This window comes from Ruditapes philippinarum, unplaced genomic scaffold, assembly GCF_026571515.1.
Source record: "Ruditapes philippinarum isolate M1 unplaced genomic scaffold, ASM2657151v2 ctg348_1_1_1_1, whole genome shotgun sequence".
Classification (NCBI taxonomy): Eukaryota; Metazoa; Mollusca; class Bivalvia; order Venerida; family Veneridae; genus Ruditapes; species Ruditapes philippinarum.
In genome coordinates this window covers 118,681-140,016 of record NW_026853775.1, presented here as the reverse complement: position 1 = coordinate 140,016, position 21,336 = coordinate 118,681, and the positions used below count along the sequence as shown (strand labels likewise).

Here is a 21,336-nt window from a genome sequence, read left to right as displayed (position 1 = left end):
TACAACTTTTCCTTCAGCCTCAAAACTTTATGTGGTCATATTTGATAAAGAAATAAAAAAATAATATGAGTTTTATGATTTAAATCTAGCAGTTATTTACCATATTACAAAAGAAGAAGAAAACATGAAAATGTAAAAAAAAAGAAAAAAAAAAGAATAATAATAATAAATAAACAACAACAACTTAAAAAAAATAACAACACCGCAATGGTCATGTGGTATGGGGTGGGGCCACAACACTGCTCTCGACATCGTGACTGTGCTTACATTTTGAAATGTTTAATTAATATTGAATTGTTATTATTCGTTACGCTGTGACCTCACTACATCAAGGTGAAATCTAATAGAGCAAAGATCTGGACGAGATAATTGGAGGTGTAACATGATACCTTTTGAATGGATATTTAATTATATTTGACATACAAGTCAACGACATTTAAGTCATCCCTAAAATTGAATAGAGAAAAAATTGAAAAGACATTCCTTCTCCGTTCTATTTTTTGTGATGAGCTTAAACAATTTTTCGTCATATATTTGGGTGACCTTTTCGTTTATAAAAAACACGTTTCTGTTAGATTTTTTTCACGTATTCACTGGTTTATTTTGCTCGTTTTAACAAACCTATGCTAAAGTTTAATTAAGCAAATTTCACACAAGCATATGAAGAAATAATATATCGGTTTTATTTCTTGAACATACATATATTGACGACCTGTATACATATCAAAATTCGAGAAATTCATTCACATTATCATAATTTACCGTATATATTTCTTTCGATATGTTTGTCGCTGAGCATCTTTATTTGTATTGGCTCTATACTTATGTTTATGTTTAATGCTGAAAAAAAAATGTATTTTGTATGTGTATATACCGTGAAAAAAAACGCATATAAATAACAAACTTTCAACATTGTAGAATGTTTAATTTATCAATTGCATATTTAAAGGGCAGATAACTCAAACACGAGTTTGATAATCTTGTTTTCATTTTCTCTTCATATGCTAAGATCATATACAAAGTTTGAAAAATCTCTGTTAAACAGTTTTCATTCTGCCGAAAAGCCTAAATTAAAACAGTTTCGGAATTATTTAGAGTGTAATTTGCCGTGAATTGCAGATTTCTTCTTTACAATGAAAAGCGAAGTTACAAATGTGCAGTATTATTAAAAAATCAAATAAAGTTAAAAAAATAAAAACATTTGTTTTTTACAGAATAATAAATAGATTTCGCGGAGGATGAATCAACAACTAACATTTCTTGTTAAGTCAAGCAAACTGACAAAGACTAACCTTAAAACAGTTATTTTGAAACTCTGTAAATAAACAAAAAAGATTAATGAAGCAAACTATCTTATTTAATGCACACACGAGATTCTCTTGAAAGTAATCTCCTTCTTGCATCTAATTACACTTAAGAGAAACATTGACCTATTTGGTTGCCGGCCTTTAGTTACAGTACCAATCTCTGAACTCTTAATTACATTTCAATAAATTAACAAAAAGGTCATTTAATTAAATGAATTAAATTCGGAACGATAATTCATTTCCGCTAATTTAAAAAAGACAGAAAATAGAAGAAGCGATTTAGTCACGATTTTTGGTGCGTCCTGTTTCATTATAAACAAATTTTTATTTACTTTAGGATTTTATTTGTGTATTTGTACAAGATATTTATAAAACCTACCAATTTACTTTTATAACGGTTCACCAATTTTGGTCACTAGACGGTGAAAAATTATTTTCATAATAGAGATTAGTGCGCAAGTCCAGACGGAACAATATTTTGATAAATTATTATTTGAGTGGCTGCACTCATTTTAGTTGCATATAAGATAAAATTGTGAATAAATAAACGAAAACAAAAATGTCTGCCGTGTATGACAATGCAGGATTTGATAGAACTAGTTCTGAAAATGGAAATTATAGTAAATCAAGCACGGCTGCAGAATCGCAAGTTCAAATAAGGTAAGGTAACTTTAAGCATATTTGAAATATCTTTTTTAGAACATAGAACAGGAAATAATATCACAGAATTTTTATTCGTCTAACATGAACAATAACAGTTCATCTTTTTTACATAAAAACATGTAATGTGCAAATTAACGATAATGTATACATTAGAATAAAAAAAACTGTAATGAAATTTCTTTTATTTTCCCATAACAAATAATGTAACTGAATAAATATTTATACATTTATAAATGAATTTTAATGTAACTCATAACTGGCCTACTGCATTCTATCTAATCTAAAGTTGTTTTGTTTAAATAATAAGCTACTTTTACGAATCTACAAAAGTTTTCTAATATGTCAAGACATACCCTAAATATATCAATGCCAGACTTTGTTTTATAATTTATATATGTATTATATAAGACAATCTCTAAAGTATCAATGCTAGAATGTGTTCTCTAATTTGTACGTATTATATCGACATTCTCTAAAGTATCAATGCTAGATTTGGTCTTTAATTTATGTGTATTTTATCAGACATTATCTGAAAGTATCATGGCCAGAATGTGTTCTATGATTTAAATGCATTATAGAAGACAAGCTCTAAAACTGTCAATGCCAGAATGTGTTCTATAATTTGTATATATGATATTCTCTAAAAGTATCAACGCCAGATAAATAATGTATATAATGCACTTGAGGGCTCTGATTCATAGATATTTTCAGTTAAAGATCATTTTTCACTTACCAAGACACAAATTTTAAAAGCATAGAGCGGTTTAGTTTGCGTGAGCAACAAAATTGTAATTCAAAAATGTATATGTTTTATAAAATGCTGGTTAAGTTATTGAAACTGTAATAACACAAATACTATTCAAATATTGTACGGTTATCTTACATAAATGTGTTCCTTCTTTACTTATGTAAAAAGTCAATGGGCCTTTAAAACAGACATGCTAATATGACTTCAGCAGTCCTTACGCCTTTGCGGGCATTATTATCTTTTGATCCGGCCGCAAAAGAATTGTGCTGTATAACCGTGTAGTGGATTTTACAAATCCGCTTAAAATTTTACAATGGTTAATGATTTATGTTTGATACGTTTGACTTCATTGTTGTATATTGTACTATGAAGTTAGGTATCATAATGTATTATAATGTAACAAATAGTACACACCAATTCGGGCATAATAGCGCTAAAGAGACCTGCAAATCAGCGCCTACCATTAATCAAAGCACAGAACGCGTTGAATTTGTGTGGGTCTCTAAGTGTCAGAAAGATGAAGGTTGTGAGATTATAAACAGTAGTGCCAGCAATGCTGTGTCCAGTGTTATAACTGTAGTAAATTGGCTAAAAGGCTAATTGCAGCACTGATATTCAACTTAATGTTTTTTTTTGCTTAAACAATTTAAATAATAAAAAAAAAAATAAAAAAAAATAAAATAAAAAAACAAACAAACAAAAAAACAACAACATGAGTTGCTTTAACTGGGATTTGAAACCCGGACCTCTCGCTTCCTAAACGAGCGTGCAGCCCCTGGACAACGGGGAAGTTATAAGAAAACAGCCTGAAGCTAAACACATAATTCTGAATTAGGTTCTGTAATCCTTATTAAATTTAAATTGAATTGAAATTGATTATCGATCGTCGACTGCCTTATGTCGTCCCTGTCCTAGAGTCAACAACCTTACATTATTTTTCAGAAAGTAAAAATAACAAATGTTCATTTACGCGATCACAATAATCCAAAGCTTTACGGAAACAGCCGAGCAGTTTTCATTGATTAAATGATATTCATCCGCGTAACAAAATTATTTGATTTCTTTACCGGTAGTTTGCAGAAATGTTAAAGAATTACACAATATTAGAAATCTTCGACCAATCGGGAACTATATTTTCTTCCCTGAGACGCTTTAAAAATTAAAGCGCCTGTCATTTGACAATCTTTACGCAGTGATGTCCCCTTAATTTTTCGGCGTTAGTGTACTTATAAAGTGAAGTAACCGCTTAGAGGAGTTCGTGACGGACTACTTGCGGATTTTGCAAATAAGCATATCACATGTAAGCATATCAGGGTCTAAAATTTCGCTACCATTATTTGTTTGGTCAAATAAAAACAAGATTATTAATAAGTTTACTACTTCGGTCCGGCTGAGCGATTGTTCTTTATATTGTGTTCTGTGTGCTTATCTTAATAAATGATGTAAATTAATAAATTTCTATAACAGGAGAATGTACAAATACGACTGAATTTCCGGTTGATCTTGCTGGTTGGAGAGTCCCTTTGTTACATACAGCTGCAAATAGAGAAATGAAATAATGAAAGAATTTTCTGGTACTAAAAAGATTTGCCTTAAATTAAAATGAATAAAATGGACTGCTTTTGTTTGCTTAACTCTGAATAATTCTTTTTTGAAGTTTTAAAAGAGAGGGTCCGTGGAAGAGAAGATCGGCCTGTGAAAAGGGACTACTTTTTCTCGTAGTTATATTTCTCGCGGCGGCAGTTGTACTGGCCGTTGTTGTAGTGAGGCAGAAACAAGAATTAGATGATTCTACGTCAGACAAAGTTGTCAAGGCACCAGCCCCTGATGTCATATCGCCAGGTACTTCTTTTTTACAAATAGTGTTAAAAACAATTTTATCAGAGAAACTAAAGTCATAAATCAAGATGCCTAAATTCAATTATTATAGAAAAATAATGGTCTTTTATAATTGTAGTACGGGATAAAGCAAGAATTGGTAAGTTTTATTGAAAATATTTGATTAGGTGTCATAATTGATTAATGATTATTTATTCATAAAAGATCAAGCATGTCATGTTGTAACTTGCATAGGAAGAATAATCGGGTATAAAAATGTAACAAGACATGTACCTAAAGTGATTTTTATAGAAAAATGTGTCTTACCTGACTTTTTTGTATTTTTTTTCTTCAGAAGTGTGTCTTACAGCGGACTGTGCAAAAGCAAGTAAGTAACTGAAAGCTTTAATTATACGTACTTAAGTCTATATTTAATATAATTATATTTTTAACACGCTTCACACTATTCCCCTATCCAAAAAAAAAAAAAAAAAAAAAGAAAAAAAAAGATAAGATAGAGCAATCAAGGGCATTATTCTATTCTAGCAAAATAAAGAAATGTTTCGTCTTCTACTCAAAACGTTCAATCAGAATAGGGCCTATTATTTTTACAAATATGAAAATCATCAAAACATAATCAAAAAGAAAAGTATACAAATATTTTTTATGTAATAATTTCAAATACAGGTGCACGCGTACTGGAAAATATGGACTTGACAATAGATCCATGTGAAGACTTCTATATGTACTCGTGCGGCACGTGGAAAAAGAAACACGTGATACCAGATGATAGCTCAAGCTATAGTATGTTTGGATCTCTAAGTGAAAAAGTTCAGGTGATAAATAAATGTACGTATACTTATCTCTATTTTGCAAAAGTATTGTAATTAAAGTTACTATTTACTGTCTAAATCAACCATTGTTTAAATATTATGAGAAAATTGATACCATTGCATATGTTCTTTAATAATATTTCTATCAAGTTGCAAAATGAAGTGCAAACTTGATTCCAGGAAAGATCTGTATACTTATTTAACCTGTAAACAGAAAACTTCAGCATTTGCCCAGTATTAAAAAATCTAAACACTTCAGTCAGCGTCTGTTCAGTATAAAAAAAATTCAAGTAAGCATCTGCTCAGTATTAAAATCTTCAGTCAGCGTCTGTTCAGTATAAAAAAAACTCAAGTTAGCATCTGCTAAGTATAAAAATCTTCAGTCAGCGTCTGTTCAGTATAAAAAAATCTCAAGTTAGCATCTGCTAAGTATAAAAATCTTCAGTCAGCGTCTGTTCAGTATAAAAAAAATCTCAAGTTAGCATCTGCTCAGTATAAAAATCTTCAGTCAGCTTCTGTTCAGTATAAAAAAATCTCAAGTTAGCATCTGCTCAGTATAAAAATCTTCAGTCAGCTTCTGTTCAGTATAAAAAAAAATCTCAAGTTAGCATCTGCTCAGTATAAAAATCTTCAGTCAGCTTCTGTTCGGTATAAAAAAAAAATCTAAAGTTAGCATCTGCTCAGTATAAAAATCTTCAGTCAGCTTCTGTTCAGTATAAAAAATCTCAAGTTAGCATCTGCTTAGTATAAAAATCTTTAGTCAGCATCTGTTCATTTTAAAAAATCTCAAGTTAGCATCTGCTTAGTATAAAAATCTTCAGTCAGCTTCTGTTCAGTATAAAAAATCTCAAGTTAGCATCTGCTTAGTATAAAAATCTTCAGTCAGCTTCTGTTCAGTATAAAAATTCTCAAGTTAGCATCTGCTCAGTATAAAAATTATTTTGTCAGCATCTGTTCAGTATAAAAAATATCTTTAGTCATTGTCTGCTCATTATAAAGTTATATACATTACTCTTATTTAATTTTAGATCTGCTTGATGATAACCAGGCGTACCAAAACTTTTCAAGTATTGTCAAAGCTAAAGATTTGTATGCTTCGTGTTTAGATTTAGGTAAGTTCAAAACGTTTTAGTGTTTACATTAAAGGAACTCCATTAAGGTTTTTTTTTTTACATTACGGAACTAGAAATAATTTTCCGGGAATAAAGTTCCATTTAATGTAGGTCTTGACCAATAGTTCTTTGCAAAATTTCAGATCATTTGCTCAAGCTGTTTTTTCCAGAATAATAATTCTAATTGTGAAAAACGACCGAAAATTGAAAAGCATTTTGACGCTTTGCACTCACATTGGGCTAAATTCGCACATAAATACGACTTTCAACTTATTACAGAGTATAATTTATAATCTTTTTGTGTCAAGTGCCCCAGCTGATCTATATGAGACTTTTATTTTTTTGTTTGTTTTTAGGCTTTTGCATTTCAGTGGAGAATATAAAGCGTAAAGCGTATATAAAGCGTCAAGAATAATTATGCAAAATGATTTCTTTCCTCGACCATCTAGTTCTGGAATTATCAGAATCTAACTTTTGAATATTAACACGGTGTACTATTTGAATTTAGTTAAATCTACATATTTTTGATTTTATGATGGAACCTTTTAATGTGAAAATTGTGTGCCATTAAGTGAAAAAAAATTAAAAAAAAAACAAAACAAATAAAACCCACAAAAACAGCAACAAATTAACGGCGTATAATCACAAAATTAGAAAATGTTTGTGTAAGAAACGGATAAAAGTATCATTTATTTGGTCGAAACGACATGTCCTTAACTTATTGCAGTAACGGGTTAACTCCAAATGGAATATGATAGTAGTTAACATATTACTGCACCAAAATGACAGCAAACCGAAGACACATTTAAAAAGCAAATCATATACTAGTATTCTAAAAGTGACATAAGAGATATTAGCAAATATAGTAAGAACAAATGGTGTTATTCTCATTTGTGTAACTGTTATAGTTATATGTAGATAAATACTTTTATTCAAAACATTTGTTTATTTAAATTACTGTTTACATTTTTGTGCAGAAACAATTGAGAAGAGAAATTCAACAGCTGCCGTACCTTTACTAGAAGAGCTCGGTGGCTGGCCAGTGCTTGGTACCAAACTTGGTGGAAACTGGATAGAAAGTAATTTTAGCCTGTCCCAGTTATTGATAACACTACGGCAATACAACAATAATCCAGTTATTAATATGTACGTAAGCCCGGATATAAGGAACTCACAACAGTATATCATTTATGTAAGTATACTTTGTGACATACTATTCGTTGGATAAACATGTTTAATATAAAGAAGCTATAAGCCTATAGACAAATTCTCAAAGCAACCAGTACTGAGCAAATATATAAAGATTCTTGTTCAAGGAAACAATGGCTTGTCCCTCACGGGGTTCGAACCCACGCAGCTAGAGATCCTTAGATTACTAGGTTGATTACTTTTCACGTTTACCACCCGGCCTTGTCGTCTTTTTCGTAAGTTGCTCGTGTGAGAGACGGGAGCATATAGCCTAAATTAGATCTTTCTGAAAAAAAAAATTATGTATGTCTTTCGAGAAGTTTTTTCCCACATTGTTATATCTAACATATACTCTCTTGTGTTTAAACCTTTCCTGGTTTTCACGCTGTTATACTTTCATAAATGTATTTCACTCCCCAGTTTGACCAACCATCTTTTGGACTTCCTGGACGCCTGTATTATCTACAGGATGGATTAGCGCGCATGCGCGAAGCTTACGTCACTCTTGCGTCATCAATAGCTAAACTGTTCGGAGCTGATGAGAATCTTGCAGATAGAGAGATGCGGCAAATGCTCGACTTGGAAATAGATCTTGCAAATGTAAAATACAAATAATATGCATAATAGATGTGATTCATCTTACGTTTTATTAGTGATAGATATCTTAAATATTGTTAAGTCATACATAATTAGAACATTATCCTCTTAAAAATAACAATTGAAATTTGAAGGTAAACATAATTGTGGTATTGCTGAAAGAGATTTTAAGCCAGAGTTTACGTTCCAGTCTCTAAAAATTTGGTTTAACTCAAGAATATCTTATTCGATTATTATATTATTGTATCCTTGTTAGTTTTTTAAAATCACAAACCAAATTAATGACATATTCATCTATATAACTTAGTAGAAGCAGGTATTCCGATGTAAAAAGATCATTCTCGATTGTTAATTTTATTAGCGTTCCTCAAAATGAAATATAATTCTAACTTTCCGGGATTTGTACCGTTAATTGAATTCAGATCACAACAAAGCCAGAAGACAGACGAGATTTCGATGCCCTGTATAATAAGATGACAATTGCACAGTTAAAACAGAATTTTACAGAGCCAAATACAACGGACACTGTACAGGTAGGTCTAGACAATGTGTGACGGGGGGAGGGGGGTCACACAAACGTGCTGCCTGATAAGGATTTGAACCTTAGTGCCATAGCCCAAACGGCTGAGCTATCATACCGCCTACATATTTTCCTTAATTAGTATACAGTTTTATACCATGCAAAGGATTGATTTTCTTATTTTTTAAATTAAAATGCTGCCCCAACCCAAAATGTATTGTATAAAAAATGTTCATATGTCTAATATAGTTATATTGAAAAAAAATATGTTAAAACAAATGAAATTATAAAATGACGTATTGTTAACTTTGTTTTTAACTATATCCCATTAATCTCTTTTTGCCCATATAGCGAACAAGCACAACAGAGAACTACCATCCATGAACAAGCTCAATTAAATCGAGTCTGCAAGATTTTCAGTTTTGCCGTGTTGGGCTCTCTTATTAGGCTTCAGTCTGCTTTTCTCTATTTTTGGCCTTTTTACGGTTCTTTGACATTGTCCTGATGTGCAATTTGGTAAAACTTCATGCATCATATATCTGTTTCAGTTCGACTGGCTCGAATACATACAAGGTGTTTTTGACATAGAGAATGTTGGAATAGCATTGGATGAAAACGAGCAGGTCATTGTGCTGGACGTTTCATACTTCAAGAGACTCTTTAATGTTCTTCAAAAACATGGAAAACGGTAAGCTGTCATTTATAAACATATTGCATACTCTAAATTTATAAATTTCAAAAGGAATGCGTGTACATGTTATTGACCAAAGAAAAAATGACAACTGATCAAGAATGACAATGTTTTAATGAATATATGTTATCTATGTGGCTGCATATATTTTGATAGAAAACTCGTAGATATTTTGCAGCCATTCATATTTGACCTTTGTTCTCATATTTTTGCTTTTGACGTTTTGAATATGTAAAATCTCCACTTTAAACGAGCAACCTGGAAACAACTTTATATACATTTTTTTCTTACAGATAAATATGTTCTAACTTGTATTTAGATTTAAAGGCATAAGTAACCAAGTGTTACAAATGAAATACTCTGATCTTAAATAATTGCTATTTAGTCGCTTTTACACATGCACAAAGGATTCCCACGGTACCTACTTTGGACACATTAGTCGTCCTTATTATTTTTGGTCGTTTTTCTCCGTCATATGACTTATAAAATGTTGTAGGATAATATCAGTTGCTTTAGAATTACTTTGATTTGCCGTAAATTGTTGTAGAATTGATTGTTTTATTTTTCCGACAATTGCTGTAAGATTGCTATCAATTTCTGTAGGATTAGTTTAATCTTATATAAATTGCTGTAGGATTATAATAATTCGCTGCCAAATGCAAGGATTTTATTATTTGCTTTAGGATAGTAAGAATTAGCTGTTGTCATTTTCTGTAGAATTGTTTTAATGTACTGTCAATAGCTGGATGATTGTTTTAATTTGATCGCAATTGCTGTAGGATGGATTGATTATTTTAATTTACTGGCAAGTGCTGTATGATTTTTTTTTTAAATTTGATATCAATTGGTGTAGGATTATTGCAGTATGCACCCAATTATTGTAGGACTTTATCAATTGAATTAGGATAATTTAAATTTGCTCTCAATTGCTGTATAGTTGTTTTAGTTTGTTATAAATTGCTGTATGATTGTAAATACTGCAGACGGGTTGGTAAATACTGCTGACGGGTTGTTTAAATTACTGTATGATTGTTTTAATTTGATGTCAGTTGCTCCTAAATTATTTTTATTGAAGTAGAATTGTTTTAATTTGCAGAAGATTTGTTCTAATATGCTGTCAATTCCATTAGGATTGATCAATTAAATATAAATCCCATAGGATCATACTTATTGCAGTAGGATGAATTATTTTACTTGCTATTGTATTGTTTCAATTCAATCATTCGGGACATAAATATATAATCTATGCTTCTTTTTTTCAGCACAGTTGCTAATTATGTAGTATGGACCATTGTGCAAAACCGTGCTTCCAATCTTGATAGCAGATTTAGAGAACTTTTGACGGATTTTAATAAGGTATTAAAAGTTACAATTTAGAAAGTCATTTACATAGAATAAGAAGTTCATTTATTACTGAATCCAGAAAGCATCGGATGAATCTTAATTAAATATATTTCTTGGATTTCACGTCTACCATATAGGTCATATATCGTACTTCCACTTTTACTGATGGAGAAACACCTAAGGTGCTATGTCTGTGCTCGAACAGGCAACAGAGTAAAATTAGTATGTTCAAACAGTTTATATTTTTTGAAATGATAACTCTGTATTGATCTGTATAAATCTGAATAGATAAGTATTAATGGAATCCAGTCTGTTCCAGGTAATAATGATAATTGGAATATCTGTGATAATTGTTTGCTATCCAGGTTTTATATGGAATCGCATCATCCTCTGCCAGGTGGAAAGGTTGTGTATCTTACACGGTGTATAACTTCGGTATGGCTGTAGGACACATGTTTGTCAAGGAAACATTTGACGAATCTGCAAAAACTTCAGTAAGTGTACAAAACAGTACGTACAGTTAACTCCAATATAATTATTTCTATAGTCACCAGAAATAATTAGTAAGTGTTAAAAAATAATAACTCTAGTATATTTTTTAAACCACCGAGAATAAAAATGAAATATTGTAATATGGGTAACAATTATTATTTTAATGAACACACGTGTTGTTTCAATCACAATATGTCAAAACATAATAGCACACGAATGTGATATACAATACTTAAAATATCATATTGAAACTTAGGTACATGAATAACATGGAACAAAATGTCTCAACTCATTTAGATAAAGACACTATCGAAATTTTAAACAAATTGCCGTAGTTATAGAAAAGTTTGGTCCCTTTTGTTGCTTACCACATGAATAAACCGTCTGCTAATATATTTGCAAACAAGACTGACAGATCCGTTACTTAAAGACAAAATAAGATTTTTAAAAAATGATATTTATGATTGCTTTTGGTTGAAGTTTAAATAAAAGCCAATTAGCATCTGTTTATTTTCTTCCATACAAATATAGTTTGTATTTGAATCTAGGTTTATCGCAGTGACTGTTAATTACATATTTTATATTCTCAAGGCACTTAATATGATTAAAAACATCAGAGACGCATTTGATGAGCTGTTAGATGAAGTAGAGTGGATGGATGATGGAACAAGAATACTTGCAAGTGAAAAGGTAAACACTGATTTCCGGCTATTAGCAAATTTTGCTTCCTGTTCATGAATATTTTGAAAGAAAGAAAATAGAATTTATTGCACAAATCCTTTTATTTATGTGTAGAATATCACTATCAACAGTAGCAAATTAATTAATATCTTTTGATGTGACGATTTAGCAGCTCATTTATGGTCTAAAATGGGTGATATATTTCTTCCAAGATATGTATCATAATGCACATTAGTGCAATAAGATACCATATTTTTTTCTATGATTATCACATTTTAAATACATTTTTAATTGACTGTCGGTAAGGGTAATCGCACTTACTTGCTTATTCATGTAAAAGGGCTCTTTAAATTGTTTTATTAGGCAAATGCAATAAAAGAATGGATCGGCTATCCAGATGACGTGTTAGTTGATGAGAAAGTCAACAAGCTATATGAAAACGTACGTAAACATATTAAAAAATATTTCTATTATTGCAAGTTATCGAGTGTTTTTCATTTCAATAATTTGTGAAAGAAGCGAGTCAATTTATTTTTTGTATGTCATTGCTAAAATAAATTTCCCCTTTGTTTAATTTAAATGTATCCTATGTGCCTCCTTATATTATTCCGCTTTGTAAAAAAATATAGAGTTTTGGCGACTTTTCAGCTAAATATTAGCCTAACAGAAATACTATAGGTGTAATTCTGTGTCGTATGTCAGGTAAGAAAGAACCCCAACATCTCTTGTAAGTCAAAGCAGATAGGTTTTACCTGATAGGGGTTTTTATATGTAGCTCAACATGTGGTTTATTTACCAAGCTTAATATTTTCAACGAACTTGTCCATCGCTTAATCATCATTAATTTTAGAGAAAACATATTATATTTAGTACAGTGCTGTCAATGAACAGATGGCACAGACGTGATCTTTTTCTGCACTACTCGCAAGGGCCACCGGACTATGGGTTATTGATTTATTATCCGCTTTAAGAAAAACTTGATCCCAGTCAATTATGTGAATAGAAACCAATATTTGTCGATTGGGTTATTTAATATGACAGGCATTGTATTATTAAATATGACATACCGGATGGTTTGTTTTGAAACGTCGTTTGCATTACTTGTTTTTTTAGGTGACAATAGACAGGGACGATTATTTCATGAACGTCTTAAACAATTTGAAGAGGTCATCGGCTGAAGGACTGACCAAATTGCGACAGAAATATGATAAAAATATGTATGATAAATCACTTTTTATTTATATTTTTTGTAATCAAATTTCATTAAAAATACATTTCATTAAAAATAAAATAAGGTTCAATTGTAAATCATTTAACAAATATATAAATAGCAAGTTAAAAATTAACAGTGTTTCTTTGCAGACAGCGAAATGTAGGGTAACATCAGAGTGTAGTAATTGGAATATTAAGTTCATGTTTATCGTATAAATGGTTTTATCTTGTTACCTAAAAACGCCTCTGATTTAAATGAAAAGTCCTTGTAACACACAAAATCTTTTCAAATTTACTAAATATATAGTTGCGCTCTTGAAAACTGTATAAGTGCGCTACATATCTATCATATAGCGATTTATTCACACATTTTAAGACACTACAATACTGAGTCTTGTAAACATATTTTTTTTAGATGGACAACCCCACCTTCTATTGTTAATGCATTCTACAGCCCATTGCAAAATGCTATAAGTAAGTATTTATGAATCTAAAACAAACGTATCAAATCTACAACGTATTGTTGCTTATACTGACGATTTTAGCAAGGGTGAATGTTGAATTTGCTTGTAAACTGATTCAAGGTCAGAGATCACAAAGCAAAATATTCATGACATTCTCATCTTAAAGATTTTTAATCAGGGCAATTCAAGTTGTTATGGTATGAATAATTACTATATTTTGTAATAGATAATCGATCACTTTTCTCCATAATTGTATTGATTAACATTATTATAATATTGATTTTATTATTATCGAAAATGATGAAGACGATGACGTTGATAGTGATGTTGTTGTTGATGACGCAGTTGTTACAGTTATTGTTCTTATTGACGACTGCATTTGGTTTATTAATGTTGTTTGTGATGCTGATGATAATAATAAACATGATAATGATAATGTGTGAATCGTTTATGATGTTATTGATTGGTATTGTTGTTACTAATGTTAATTATGATGTTGCTATTATTAATGAATAAAAAGATAATAATAAAAAGGTGTGTGCTTCTTACACTAAGTTTCCTTTTATTTTATTTCAGTGTTCCCAGCAGGGATTCTTCAACCTCCTTTTTATGACAAAGGTCAACCAAAGTAAGCTATATTAATTTTTATTTACATCACTCTATCATCTACGCCAATTTAAAAGAAAATCGAATATACATTATCACAAAAAGAAACTTTAAACACTGAAACATAAAACGTATTGCTAGTCACTGTATGCATCATCACAATTATTAAAATCCACTGCTGACATACAACTAACTTCCGGATATTCATCTTTTCGCATTACTGGTTCAAGAGCATTTAAACGTAACGTCGTTGAATAGCTGAGACTGACATATTACAAATATGATAACTATCCGAATATTCTATCTGCCTGTTTAAAGTATGTACAATACATTAAATTCACTAATACCATGCACTTCTAAACTTTATTTAACTTATAAATATAATTACTGCACCTTTTTGCAGAAACCCTCGTACTTAATGAATCTCGAGTTTTTAATTACCTGCCAGGACTTCCACGAAAAAGGTGCATAAACCTGTCTTGGCTTATTGCATATATGAACATTTAATCCTCTAATATCATACAGAAATATACTTGGTTTGTATTTTTAAATATTTTATAGAGATAAAAACAATTTGATATATTACTTTACATATAACAGGTCCATGAATTACGGTGGAATAGGTGCTGTGATAGGACATGAAATAACTCACGGTTTTGATGATAGAGGTAAAACATTTGAAATATTTGTTTGTGGCATAAAAATGTTAAATTCTTTCATTAGGCTATCATGGTTTTCTTAACCAAAAGGTTGAACTATTTTCAACAATACAATTGTGTATATTCTTAATTCATAAATAGTTAGCCCTTTTACTTAAGAATAATTAAATCTATTAGACTTTACAATGAAATAAGTGTTACAAGATGTTTAAAGATATACATATACTATGCTCGTCTTTGGGTAAAAAGTAATATTCTGCTCGTCTTTTGGTAAAATATTTTTTTGCAGAAATTTGAAACATAGTAAAAAATTCATAAATATGTCTAATTTGAGCGCATGTTCAAACTTTGTTTGGGAAGCTCTATACACTATTACTTGTCAAATTAATTTAGACTAATCTTTTTTAATGACTTGATGTAATCATACTTTGATTTCCTGTAGAATACAGAGTTTAGAATGTAACATTTCTTTCTCTGTGTATTCAAAAGATGGTTACATTTCAGAAGAGACTGTATTGTACTAAATATCATATTTTAGCATAATATATAGGCGTTGATGCATTTGATTCTATTGTATGTACTTTAGATATTGTTATGCAAGGGAATGAATTCAGTCAGTAAAGACGCTATAATACTCCGTATAGATAGTGTCTCTTTGACTGATTGTTTTTCATTTTCATTACAATACCATTATTGTTATTTCTGTTGTTACAAATTTATCCTTGAAGAAATAATTTCTTTTTATTATATTAACTTGTTGATAATATGTTTTTAAAATTGACAATAAATGATAAATTTATTGATAAGTCATGGAATTTGTATTAGAAAAAAAATCTCATGTCATTGTAAAATCATCTTTGTTTCTGAAAATACACGTTCTTAAAAAATGACATAATGAGTGTATTATTGTGGAAGGATTTATATCTGCCATTGTCCGTCTTTGCGTGAGTTCCCATGTTGTGTCACATGTAGGACTAAAAGTGCTTGAGCTAGAGTAAAAAAACAAACTTTTCGAGAATGTTGATATGTACACCTGGATGCTTGTGGATTTATTTGGTATTTGTGTCCTATGGAGACATTTCTAGTTAATATTATTTTGTTGATTGTTAACGTTTTGTCCACTTTATACATAGGACTGTTTAACCATTTTATTAGCTATGGCAGCCTGGAAATGCCCGTGTTATTTTACAAGACTCATATGGATGCTGCTGAAATAGAGGTCGTGCTGTTTGGAGCACATGTCAGTATTTCGATGTAAAAATGGACAATGCAATATTGTTATTTCAAATACAAAGCAGAAGAATAGTTTGAAAGGCAATATTTACATGAATTATTTTCATTATTACACAGGAAGACAATATGATAAAACTGGCAATCTCAACCAATGGTGGAATACCTCAGTTATTACACGCTTTAAAGAAAAGGCTCAGTGTATAATTGACCAATATAATGAGTTTGTTGTACCAGAGGCAGGTTTGAATGTAAGGATCATTTAATTAAATATGTTAACTTACAAAAACGTAAATTCTTTAATTAACTTAAAGGATATTAAGCTTAAGCTGATGAAAAATTTAGCACAAATTTAGAAAACGGTAAAAATTGCCTTATGATAATTTGTCATAAAAGTTGTAACAAAGATGAAACTGTTATTTAACACATATGTGTTTTGTACAAAAATCATAATAAAACATTCCGGAACGAAATAGTGTACATAGCGATTATTTGGAACATGTTCCATTCATTTTTAACAAAATATACGGACAAATTTATTTTATTTCATGTATTCTGAAGCTATGATAATTTTAATTATGATATAAACAATATTTTATAAATCGAAAAGAGATCTTATATATATAGATTTATACACTTTTATAATTAAAACTGAAATGATATGGTTGACAATACAGGGTTTCTTATATACATATATGTTAGAAACAGCTCTCTGAAATAACTTTTGCATGTAAAGTCCGCTACAAACCACCATGTATTTTATCTATTGTTATTAGTTTATATTTTGTGATAACGTTTACCTTGATAGATTAACATGATAGAATGGTAACATTTTCTTAACAAAAGGATATGCACAATAAAAAAAAAAACGATCCAATATTCTGAATTTCAAAACAAAAAGATTGAACTGGAAATTAATCTGTTACAATGTTCTAAAAGGCACATTTATTACTCAGTCACATGTTACTTTCAGATAAATGGAATTAATACGCAAGGAGAGAATATAGCAGACAATGGTGGCCTTAAACAAAGTTTCAGGGTGAATATAAACACAGTTCAATTTTGGTTGTGTATGCTTGTGAACGGTGCACACGGTGCACAACATAACGTCAAAAGATATTTGATAAAAGGAATTGACAAATAGTCGAATACGACATTTAAAAGAATGTACATTTGATAGATATGAATATAATATCGTATTGTGTCGAAAAGGTGTCGAAATGTGCAAAAAAAAACCACTTAAAACAATAATAAGAAAAAAATAATATATTTTATGTCGTTCATTGGAAAACGACAACGTAGACAGGCGACCTTGGGTGCACTTGATAATTATTCATTCTAATTCTTATATGAGATCATATTAATTTGAATTATGTACATGATGCTGATCAGTGGGCAAACTAAAAAAATTAGTTCTTTGAAAACGCATGCTCATTTGAGTCTTCGTGTACTCATGTACAGACGCAATCAATCCGAGTCTGCAATTTGAAATTTTGCTGTTTTTAATGCTTCCAATGGAATTTTCCAGACATTTGTAATTAACAATCATAAACACTAACAGTAGTGAGTTAAATTTTAAAATCTCAAAGGAACAAGGACAATATTAAGGCTTTTTATTAATAAATGAAGTGTTAAATGAATGAGGGACATAATCAAATTACATATATGCTGTTAATGCTAAGTATTTTATTGATAATATATATTCATATTTAGTAATATTGTTTCTTTATAATTTGCAGGCATACAGAAAATGGGTGGAAAAACGTGGAAAAGAAGAAGCCTTGTTACCAGGAGTTAACTTTACCAATAATCAGCTATTCTTTATCAACTATGCACAGGTAATTTTTAACAAAGGAATCCGTTGTCTGTATACTGTTCAAAGAATAAGCAAAATGCGATATGTATTCCGTTGTATGTTATAATAATATGTGTGTGTATGTGTGTTAATAATTATAAAATTGATGTATGTTAGGTGATATGCTTCGTCTCCTCTTAATGCTATTTATATGTTTTTGCCAATGTTTAAAACATCAGGTGCCGGCAATTGTGCTAGTATGTTATACGGTTTTGTATATTTTTATCTGAAGTTCAGCCATTTGTGATAAAGTTCAGAAAAAAAATAAATTAATAATTGTTGTAATGCTGAAGTTTTTGAACACTATATCATGTATTTTCACAGGTTTGGTGTAATAATGCAAGAAAAGAAAACATCATTAGTGCCGTTAACACTGGTGTTCACAGTCCTGGTCAATTTAGGTAATTCGTTTTTAAATTCTTTCTTGGAAAAAAAAACAAATAAAAAAAAAAAAAAAAAACAAAAAAAAAAAAAAAAAAAAAAACAAGAGAGCGTACATTATCAACATGTAATTTATAGAAATACATTGTATTCATATTCAATTATTGCTTTTGGATTGCATCACGTGAATATCCCATAAATTGTCTGTATTATAAACAATATTCTCCAGTATACATTTTATAAAGTAGAGTGCCAATATCATTTTCAATATACCATAGACCGTCGATAATAGCCGTTAAAAACAAAAGCATCTGATTTATTGCTGTCTTGTTATTTTGCAAGCGTCTTAAACACATGTCGAGAAACCGTATTGGACTGAACTCGTCAGATTTTTTTTCCCGCTGTGTACTCTTTTTTTTTTTTTTTGCTTTTGCGATGTTCAATGCTAGATGATCAAGAACGTCAGTTCCAGTGGGAGTTTCCGCTGCATTTGCTAGGAAGGTATGTTACAAAAGATATAAATTTGGTGCTAAAGTTTTATTTTTGCCTTGTTTTTTTAGAGTGGTAGGTACATTGCAAAATACTCGGGAATTTTCTGCAGCGTTTGGATGTAAGAAGAACAGTTTCATGAATCCAGAGAAAAAGTGTGCTGTATGGTGAAAAAAGTAAAACATCAGGAACATATGGATAACGCATAATAGCACTTTTAATTAAAAAAAACCCCATAAATTAATGCAATAAATTTTTATTAAAATTTTTAGTTCGTTCCTTCATTTTAATGGTAATCCCCCCATTTTATATGTTCTTTACAGGCTTACTCCTTCATTTGAAAATTTCTTGTTCAGACAACTTTGAGAATGATAATATGAGGATGATTTTTGAAGAATGAATACTGTTTTAAATTAAGCTCTACACTATCATTGAAATATTTATATCAATAACAGAAATATGTTTACTTAATGATATATTTTGAAGTACTATACGGTGTTGATGCATATCCAAGAGACAACTTAACTGTTTTTGTTTCTTTTGCACAACAAATCAATAACAAATATGTTTTAATAAAGACACATCTACCTTATAGCGTGGTATCTCTTTTTTAATCAGTGAATTTCTATAACAGAAATTATTATATATGCATTGAAACTATACCTTTCAAAATTTAAAAGATGTCTGTCGGAAAACATAATGTTAAAACTATTATCATAAATATGGACTTGTTTTGTAGGTCTACTTTAAATTTGCGTAATATTTATATATGTATTTCGTTAATGTAAAACTAAAATTTCACATACCTTTGTCTAGGTTTTAAAAGGAAAAATACATCTAGAAATACTGAGAATACATAGCTTTTGCAAGGAATAACGATGTTATATCTGTTTTTACATAATTTGTACTGAGTAAAATTCCTTCAGTAAAAGGATATAATTATCATCAAGATGTATGCATTTAGATTGGAATCTAAAAAAACAACATACATCAAATCTGACACTTCAATTCCATTAGTTTTATGACAGTTTCTGAGGAAGTGACACTTGCACGAAAAAATTCTAACATTTTGTTAATGTTTACGAAAGCATTGCATAAATAAAGTACCTACACACATTTATTAACACAATACTGACTGCTGTTTTGATTATAAAGATTTGCTTTTGAAAATAATCAAGATATGCAGACATGTGCTTTTATATTTTGTCAGCCCCATATCATATGTTGACACCCAAAAGAGAGTATGCAAAATGTGAAGGAAGAAATAATCTTGCAAAACAGATGAGGGTGTTTTTGTGGTTTCAGCGGTGCTTGAAAATGTTATGTAACATCAACATGATAGATTGGTTGCGTGCTTTAAAATGCATAGCGAACTTTTGTTGTCGTCATCAGGACATTATAATTGTAACTGAAAAAGAGTTCGTTTCTGTATGACAAAAGGTGCGAAATAAAAAATATTTTCCATTCGAAAAATTATTTTATGTCTATATTGACAAAAAGCAACGTCTGGCTATCATCACAGAAGGGAATATAAAGCGCTCGGGTAAGTAACATCACAGACTTTCAACAGTAGAGATTTAAAATGCTAAAACAATTAGTTTAACACTCTTTATCTCTATTAGATTATTTTATTCATTTTCTGCGCAAACATTGAATTAAAATGGAGGGTCCATCCGCCTTTTCAAGCACTCAGAGTACGGACACGGTACATGTTACCATGATAATGTTATTATCTACCAAAAGGTAGAACTATGAATTTTGAATTCAGTTATTCACTGAATGATTCTTAATATAGATGCAAGTCGATTTTTGTAATGATACTATTTGATGCACATAAGGCCAATGAGACCATTATACGCATCGCGAAAGAAATAAGGTGTTGCTGCCAAAATAGGTACTTTGTTAGATAAACAAATTGCAATAGATAAATAATACACACTAGTTTTTCTCTAAAGCTATAGCCAGAAGTGATAAGGGTTTGTCACAAGTAAAGGAATGGGTCAGCCTTCAATGCCTATACTCAGTTTTTACATTATTATTTTTTTTTTTATTTTCGAAATTCCTTAAAATATTGAATGGACTGTTTCAAACAAAACAGTAGGGAAAAACACGTTGGACAACATCAGCAGGTAAATTGATAATATATTTCATGTGATATAACGGATCAGACAGTTAAACATTTTAGATATATGTATAGAAAAAAAAACATTGTTTAAGTGAACTATTCCATCATTATATGTGGTACAAATTCACTAGAAAGCAAAGTACCTCATTTTTAACAAATTATTTCATATCAAATCTTAAACGTTACGTTTTGAACTTCCATTATCATGTATTGACATTCTTTTCTTTCAGACAATAAAGTGAACTTGTTTGTGTCCTCTTCTATTGATTATAAGTCAAACTAAGTGAAAAGTATATTTTTACTGTATACCCTATTGATTCA

General features: G+C 30.2%; 1 protein-coding gene across 1 annotated transcript; it reads left to right on the top strand.

Moving 5' to 3' along the window:
* The first annotated feature begins 1,591 nt into the window (after nucleotides 1-1,591).
* On the top strand, nucleotides 1,592-19,481 carry LOC132737813 (membrane metallo-endopeptidase-like 1). Its single transcript, XM_060725165.1, has 22 exons — nucleotides 1,592-1,967; nucleotides 4,376-4,560; nucleotides 4,892-4,924; nucleotides 5,224-5,385; nucleotides 6,398-6,481; nucleotides 7,459-7,673; nucleotides 8,090-8,269; nucleotides 8,689-8,799; nucleotides 9,335-9,474; nucleotides 10,740-10,833; nucleotides 11,187-11,315; nucleotides 11,905-12,003; nucleotides 12,358-12,435; nucleotides 13,108-13,211; nucleotides 13,622-13,680; nucleotides 14,247-14,298; nucleotides 14,877-14,944; nucleotides 16,286-16,416; nucleotides 17,139-17,204; nucleotides 17,905-18,003; nucleotides 18,345-18,421; nucleotides 18,962-19,481. Exons 1-22 carry the CDS (start codon nucleotides 1,867-1,869, stop codon nucleotides 19,059-19,061), a joined length of 2,367 nt encoding a protein of 788 aa, XP_060581148.1. The 5' UTR covers nucleotides 1,592-1,866; the 3' UTR covers nucleotides 19,062-19,481.
* The last annotated feature ends 1,855 nt before the right edge of the window (nucleotides 19,482-21,336 follow it).

Coding starts and splice junctions, on each gene's coding strand:
- LOC132737813 (XM_060725165.1), top strand. CDS start 1,867: ATGTCTGCCGTGTATGACAATGCAGGATTTGATAGAACTAGTTCTGAA. Junction 12,004..12,357: donor GAATACTTGCAAGTGAAAAG/GTAAACACTGAT, acceptor TTGTTTTATTAG/GCAAATGCAATAAAAGAATG. Junction 13,681..14,246: donor CCCATTGCAAAATGCTATAA/GTAAGTATTTAT, acceptor ATTTTATTTCAG/TGTTCCCAGCAGGGATTCTT.